General features: G+C 37.4%; 1 protein-coding gene across 9 annotated transcripts in view; it reads left to right on the plus strand.

Annotated features, from left to right (window-relative positions):
* Positions 1–2,805: 2,805 nt before the first annotated feature.
* LOC107663200 (nuclear receptor coactivator 6-like) overlaps positions 2,806–8,131 on the plus strand; it is a 29,014-nt gene continuing 23,688 nt past the window's right edge. For 7 of the 9 annotated variants that reach the window (XM_016453376.1, XM_016453369.1, XM_016453375.1 and 4 more), the window contains exons 1-4: positions 2,806–3,039; positions 4,804–5,064; positions 5,400–5,555; positions 7,063–7,185. In XM_016453376.1, the coding sequence (XP_016308862.1) occupies positions 4,848–5,064; positions 5,400–5,555; positions 7,063–7,185 (496 nt within the window). In that variant the 5' untranslated portion in view covers positions 2,806–3,039; positions 4,804–4,847. Of the gene's footprint in view, positions 3,040–4,800; positions 5,065–5,399; positions 5,556–7,062; positions 7,186–8,131 lie in introns of all 9 variants that reach the window. The other 2 variants (XM_016453370.1, XM_016453377.1) reach the window with 2 other exon arrangements.

The raw sequence follows: 8,131 nt of genomic DNA on the forward strand, positions 1-8,131 counted from the left end.
GTGATTTTTGACTAGATGGGATTGTTGTGTGATTCCTGATTGTAGAGGTTTATTTTGACTGCAGATGTGTGATTCTGACTGTAGATGTGATTTTTTGACTAGATGTGTGATTTTTTTGACTGCAGTGTGTGATTTTTGACTAGATGGGATTGTTGTGTGATTTCTGATTGTAGAGGTTTATTTTGACTGCAGATGTGTGATTCTGACTGTAGATGTGATATTTTGACTGCAGATGTGTGATTTTGACTGTAGATGTGTGATTTTGAGGGTGGAGTTCCACTTTAATTCTCTTTTTCTCTGTCCAGCTAAATTTGCTGAGGCGGATGTGAAGTCTCTGATGCAGAAGGGTCATGATGTGCGTAAGGTGGATATCATCTCACTGGTTGAAGGGACCCGGAGGACCAATGACCTGATCATTGGTGTGAAGGACCCGCGCAGCAGTGACGCCTCTGCGCTGTCCATGTCCATGCCCTAGATTCACACACACACACTCTGTGCTACTGTACTGTTTGTGCACTAATTGGGGACGTTATGAGGTTAACAATTTCCAAGTATAGACTTGATAACCAAAATAGGTGGACAGTGTCCAGTAGATAGAAATGAGCTGCTCCCTGCTACCCCACCACAAAAACAGCAACATACACACACACACACGATGATGACAAATTGTAAAAGACAGCTGTTTTTTTTTTCTTTTTATTTACCTCAAAGGGTAAATAAAAAGTAATTTCACTCATGACTAGTCAAGTTAAAGGAATAGTTCACCCAAAAATACAAAATTTCTGAAAAGTTACTCCCCCTCAGCTCATCCAAGATGTAGATGAGTTTGGAGAAATGTAGCATTGCATCACTTGCTCATCAAAGGATGCTCTGCAGTGAATGGGTGCCGTCAGAATGAGAGTCCAAACAGCTGATAAAAATATCACAATAATCCACAAGTAATCCACCAGTTTTTTGATGGATGATGTTTTGTAATGCTACATTTCTCCAAATCTGTTCTGATGAATAAACAAATATTTTCTACTTCTTGGATGATCTGAGGGTGAGTATGTTTTCAGGAAAGGTTTATTTTTGGGTGAACTGGTTAACTGTTCCTTTAACTGGTTAACGGTTCCAACACATATAGTATGTGTCAAAACATTTGGACATACCTGCTCTTTTATTTATTATATTTTCAAATTATATTTGATATTTTCCGCATTGTGGAATTATAGTAAAGCAATTATAACTGTGAAATAACACAAAAGAAAGTGCAAAATATGTAGTGACCAGAAAATGTCAAACAAATCAACATATTTAGCTTATTCAGTCGCCAGCCTTCATCTAGAGTCCAGCTGAGCACACTTCTCTTAAAAAACATAATGTGGAGCATCTTGTGCTTAAGTAAAATAAACAGTATTGAAGGTGTTTCATGTGTGCTGGACATCTGCTGGCTGCTTTTCCTTCACTCATAAGATCACAAGGAACAAATTCAGTCAAGTGTGTCCAAACTTTTAACTAGTACTGTATATTTTAGTATTAGCCTCTTTATTATCATAATTAGTGGTTCCTTCAGGGTTGTGTAGGATTATGCCATATGCGAATTGAAGGTAGATAAAGGCAAATGAAAGGATTTTTTTCATATCTTGCAAGACCTTGCAAGGTCTCTTGAAGTCTTCATGAAGAAGTATCTTCACAAATGTGAGTAAATGTTACTTGAAGTGAATGTTACATGAATAATTTCTCCAGTTTACGAATGAATGATTGTACATATTATATAATGATTAATGAGGGTTGGGTGGTAACAAAATAGTAACTGTATGGTCTTATTTTATTAGCCGATCAAACCCTCCTGGAATCATTAAGGAAATAGTCTAAAATGAATGAAGCTGAGAGAACGCCAGTTGTAAAATGGTAATATAGAAACAGTAATATGCTTTCAGATGCAGTTTAATATATGCCATGCTTATTACCTTTTACAGTTGTATTTTAAATTGTGGATGTCAGTTTCTTGATGTATATAATTGTATTGCATTTTCTCTTCGGTGTGGAAACGGTAAAATAAGTTTTAGTTTATGCACATATTTCTGAGAGATGATCAGTTGATTATTTAAAAGTGAAGTGAGCTTCCTGTTAATGGGCACATTTGGTATGTTCTGCCACAATTGAATATTATTGCACTGTAACAGCACTATTGTGTTTAGTAGCTTTGCAATGACAGTGATCACGATGGAGAATAAATATGCATATGTAGTGTAGTTTCTTTGCATTATTTCCAAACTCATTCATTTCAGAATGCAGGAGTCCTTGAGATGTAAAAAGTTGGAAGGACTAAAGATATTTCATATGAGTGAACGTTTAGAATAAAATTGAATAAAATGATTTATAATAAGTGTCAAACGTAAGCATATAAAAAAAAACAATAAACATAACCCCCAATGCATGCATTGCATTACAAATTCACAAAAAAAGGATTAAGCATACAGTAAAACTATTGATAACTAACTTGAAAACGTTTCTTTGCATTAAGAAATTTGAAATGAAACTAAAGTGAATAAACAATATATTCATGCATAAGCTGCAAAATAAAATTCACAAATCAAAATGAGGCTGTTGTCATAATCAGTGGCGTGGTCATTACTCTAAATAAAAATGTATACATATTTCAAGGATACAACAAACAAGTGAAGCGGAGAACAGCTGTACACCGGAGGGCGGAAGTTGGAACGGGGGACCGCGTCAGTCAGCGTGGGAGGCCTTGAAAAACAAAAGATTTTCAACAAGTGAAGCGGAACCCGTGCCGCTCTGAAACGCGTTCACTTCCGGTCACTACGCCCCGCCCCTTGTGTTGTGCCGCTAGTGATCTTTCTGTCACGATAATATTTCTGTGATCATAACCGTACAGTTTATGATCATAACAGAGCAGTCTGTGATCATAACCCTCTCTCGCCGGCGCGAGCGTTGAACTGACGCGCACAGCCGCCTCGCGAAGGCGCCGCTAGCGTCTGCTAGCAGAGACCTGTTTACTGCAGTAAAACCACTCCTGATGGACTGATAACGGTGAGATCTTACCTTATAGAAACATTACCATGAAGTTAACATGTAAATGCGTGCGCTGCATGGACGCAAGAGGCTAATATTAGCGAGGCAGTGACCAACGAGGCTGGCTGTGTTTGTATAGCTAATACATTAGTTAGCCCGAGTGAAGGAAACTCCTTATAATAATAATAATTCACTTATTCACCGCGGTGTTGTTGTTAGGGCTGCGTGTACCAGACATGAGCTTTAAGGTCATTATAATGCTGTGTTGTTTGTCTTTAGCTTAAATGATGCGGTTTGTCTTTGTTTTGATATTGCTAATGCTAATGCTAGAGAAATAACCCATACAGAGCTCTTCAGCCAAGTCCTCAATAATCGCAAGGATACTAATATATTATTAGAGGTTATGTATGGGATATTTACAGGTTACATCGCGGTTAGTTTGCAGTGAAACTCACCTCGAAGCATTATTTGACATCTAATTATCATTACCACATGCGTTCACTGATACGTCGTTTAATCATCGTTGTTGTTTCACCGTGTTCTTTGAGTTGATTATATCTTTTAGTCTTGGGTTCACGAACAAAGAAGTACTAATAAGCATGTTAATTTTGAAGTACCTCGCAAATACCATGGTCTATATCAAAGTGTCACGGTATTACCATTTGATACCCTCCCTATACTGCTACAGTACTTTTATATATATATATTATATATAAGCATTAAACTACATCACAGCTTTTCTCAGTCACTGTTTCCTATTGTATTGTATTATTGTGTGTTATTAAATACTGTATGAAGTAGGGGTGTGCGATATTGACAAAAAATAATATCTCGATATTTTCTGGGATTTTATCGATGACGATAATTAGACGATATTTTGGTGAGTGTGTTATTGTGCTGGTATCTTAAGGACTGCCGAAGACAGCTGACTCCTAATGTTTTTAATATTCTTCATATTCTGTGTGGTGGTCAGTTCATACTGATAGAAATTAATCTTTTCCAATAAGTTTAAACTGATTTTTGCATTTTATGGACATTTTTACCTTTATAAAGCCATTTTTTCTAAAAGTGTCCATTATCTTTTGAGTCAAATTCTTACATTTAATCAGGGAATTAGAATAATAAGACATTTGGGCTGTTACCAAGTTGAATTCAATGTCACATTTGTAATCATGGTATTACCCGCGGGTCCTTAAACACTCCTAAAGTGAGTTGTATCAAACTTAAGCCCATAAAAAGTTTTAAATACGTTAAATGGTACAAGAAATGTCTTAATGATAATTTCAAGAGGTCTTACAGTTGGGGACGGAAAGACAAGCGTCGCGTTACGGCTGGATTCAACTTCAAAAGGCAGTGATGTCACTGAATATGAGCGCTACACGTTTCGCGTCAAAACGCGGCGCGGATGTCTTTATTTGAATGTATCTGAAGGGAACTGACTGTCCTCAGAAACGTGTCGTTGGCATTTTAATTTAATTTGACCTATAATTCCTGATAAAGCAGCATTTATGAGCGCGGAACCAGCATTAACTACACAGAGCCGTTGTTCACTGACGAGCTGCGCAAAACCACGTTCATATTTTGCGCAGCTCGTCAGTGAACAACGGCTCTGTGTAGTTAATGCTGCTCAATGTGAAAGCACGCACGTGATGGAGATTTACCGCTGATTACAGAACCGGCTTTACTGACAAGATGCGCGTTAAATATCGCATGCGATTTATCGTGTAGCCCTAATATATATATATATAGTGGTGACTGATCTTGTTGTTTCTCTTTAAGCAGTGTCACCGTCTCCAGAGGCTACGCAGCTCTTTTGGTGAAGGGCTATGGCGCATCAGCTCTGCCTGGATGCACAATCCCCTCGAGCCGTCCCACTGACGGATCACGACTCCGGACTCGGAGTGGAAGATGGAGACGATGGCTCCTGCAGCCCTACCACAACCTCCATGATCTATGTTGCCTTCAAAGGGAACATGAATGATGAGGACTTTCAGGAGAAGCTGGATACGATCTTACAGGGGATGCCAGATATGCTCTTACTAGGTCAAGATTTGGCTTGAAACTATAATTATTACTCGTATGCATGAAAAATTATTCATTGCTGCTGGAAAAATAGATTTCTGCAAAGATTCATTGACGTTTAGGCCTGTACATTAAATTTAAATGTTTATTTAAAAAATATAGAGTCATTCTGTCTTTGCTCAGTGTTTAGTATATGGGCTAGTAGTCCAGTTTTTTTCTTGCATTGTATTTTAAACCTAACAGACATTGACTAAAAGCCCTAAAGTCTAATTTGATTTGTTTTGGTGCCTTTAATGTTTTTTTCCTATCTCAGTTGGCTTATATTGCTCCTGTACTCTTCTCTTTGTCTAATAAAGGTACTAAGAGGCTCGAACCCGAGCGCGTGGAGCCGTGGAACAGCGTACGAGTCACTTTCAACATCCCCCGAGAGGCAGCCGAGCGACTGCGCCTCCTGGCTCAAAACAACCAGCAGCAGCTGCGGGATCTGGGCATCCTGTCCGTGCATATTGAAGGTACGGATGTGTTGAATCTGCTCAGGCAGAACCACTGGCAATGCAAGGGTTTGCTGGCGACCTTATTTACAGGGTGTCCTTAAAAAGTTTTAAAATGTCTTAAATAAAGTTTTCCTAATAAAAGGCCTTAAAAAGTCTTAAATTCAGATTCGATGGGTCTTAAATATTTTTTGGTCACGTTACAGCTAAAAAAAAATCCAGTGTGACGGAGTGACTCATTACAATCATTGGACAGACCCGAACAGTTTTTTTGTTATTTTCCTCCCACGGTAACGTTAGTTACGTAGTAAAAAAATACAGGTCGAGCTACAGCTAGCTGACGCCTTCTAGCTGGTTTAAAATGGGTTTTTTACTTGCCCGGACAAATAGACTGCTTAAAACCTAAGTGACAAAAAATAACCATTGAAGCATCGAAATGCGAGAATGATTATTCTAATTTTATTAACGTTACATTCAACGTAAACAGCAGTTGATAATGGATAGTGTATTTCTGGTATCAAGGTCGCGCTGCCTGTCTCCATGTCAGAGACTTCTAAACAAATGAGCATAACAGCACACATAAAGAAATAGGGTTGCAAAGGGGTGGAAAATTTCCAGTAAATTTCCGGAAACTTTACAAAAATCAAGGTGCTCCGGTTTCCTCCCACAGCCCAAAGACATGCAGGTTAGGTTAACTGAACATTCTAAATTGTCCCCGGACAAGACAAGACTTGTGTATGGATCGACTTGTGTATGGATTAACTGGTTCTCGCCATGAATATAGCCATAGATGCTGGATTGGCGTTAAGAAAGAAATAAAACAAGCAAACTTACATTTTAGACACAATGTATACTGTTTTGCTCTATTTCACCAACGAAAATAGTTCCAAAAAAGGATCACAACAGAAGTATCGCACGTTCTCCAAGCAACACTTGGTGGTGTTTTGTTACTGAATGATTCAGCATTTTGAACGAATCAGCTGAATGAACGATGTAATGACTCACTAAGTGAATTACCGCCACCTACTGGTGGTTTAGTATGTTTAAAAGTATGCATTTTCACTCCAACATTTCTTATTTGTATACTCAAAAATGTATTTTAAACATTAATCTCGTAACATTATTTATTGCAGTTGTAATTTTGCAGTGTAAATTATTTAATTTGACTGGTAACAGCCCTATAGTGTAAATTGAATTAATTGATCAATTTTAAGAAATTGACATGAAAGATGATGCATACATTTAAAAAGGTAAAAAAAAAAGAATATATAGGCCTTAATAAAGGTAAATAAGTCCTGGGATATTGGAATATTGTCTGCTGATATGAAAAGTTCACTGTATATCGTAATAATAAAACGCATTTATGACAGCGATGATGTGTATTTCCATCACAGGTTTAGGTCTTAAATTTCATATAAGGTGGTATTAAAAAGGTCTTAAATTTAACTTGTTCATATCTGTAGAAACCCTGATTTAATGCTTGACGTAACTGGCACAATGTGTTTATCGGCCTGTTGGGTTCATACAGGTGAAGGAGCCATTAACATTGCGGGTGGACAGGGCCGAAGTCAAGAAGTAAGGGTAAATGGACCCCTTGGTGCTCCTGGTCAGATGAGAATGGATGTTGGATTCCCTATGCAGCAGGGCCAGGGTAACTATGCACAAGTGCTTAAAGGGTTAGTTCACCCAAAAATGAAAATTAGCCCATGAATTTCTCACCCTCAATGCATCCTAGGTGTATATGACTTTCTTCTTTCAGATGAATCCAGTTGGAGTTATATTAAAAATTGTCTTTGATCTTCCAAGCTGTTTAATGGCACTCAGCGGGTGTTTCAGATCATCAGTCCAAAAAAAAGTGAAATAAAGCGCATCCATCCATAATAAAAAGTGCCTCACATGGCTGCGGGGGTTTTTTGTAAGAAAAATAACCATATCTAAAACGTAATACAGTGTTTCCCCTAGGTTTACGGCTTTGTAACAAAATTACATGTTTAGGGCCCTAGGAAATTTTTTATTTTTCCCAACCTTATGTTTTATTGTTAACAAATTCTGTTTTAGCATGTCTAATTATTTGAAAGCATAAAAACTAACAAGTTTAATTTATTCTTACAATAGCCTTAAGATTTTTTGCTCAGAAATTCTGTGTTGTGTATTTACATTTAAGGCATAAACATTCATTTAATCTATCTTTTAAGTAATGAAAATTAAACAAATTTTATTTTTTGGAAAATAAAGGTCATTTAATATTACAATTAAAACACTGAAGAAATATTGTATGATTATTCCTTAAAAATAAGGTTTTAATAATTTTAGTAGTAGTAGTAGCAGCCTGTTACGTGCATTCTATTGAACAATAGTAATATATTTCTGCCGCAATGACTTCAAGTTAAACCGAACTTTTATTTTGACGGGTTGCCCGTGAATACCTTTACATTTTATGATATGAGGATTAGAGGTCGACCGATGTATCGGTTTTGCCGATTAATCAGCACCGATAGTTGATTGCTGGAACTATCGGTTATCGGCAAAAATCCATGCCGATAGTTTTCCGGGTTGCATCCATGGCTGGAGCGGCTGAGAAGGGTCTGCTGTCATTA

Source organism: Sinocyclocheilus anshuiensis, unplaced genomic scaffold, assembly GCF_001515605.1.
Source record: "Sinocyclocheilus anshuiensis isolate Anshui unplaced genomic scaffold, SAMN03320099.WGS_v1.1 scaffold2253, whole genome shotgun sequence".
Classification (NCBI taxonomy): Eukaryota; Metazoa; Chordata; class Actinopteri; order Cypriniformes; family Cyprinidae; genus Sinocyclocheilus; species Sinocyclocheilus anshuiensis.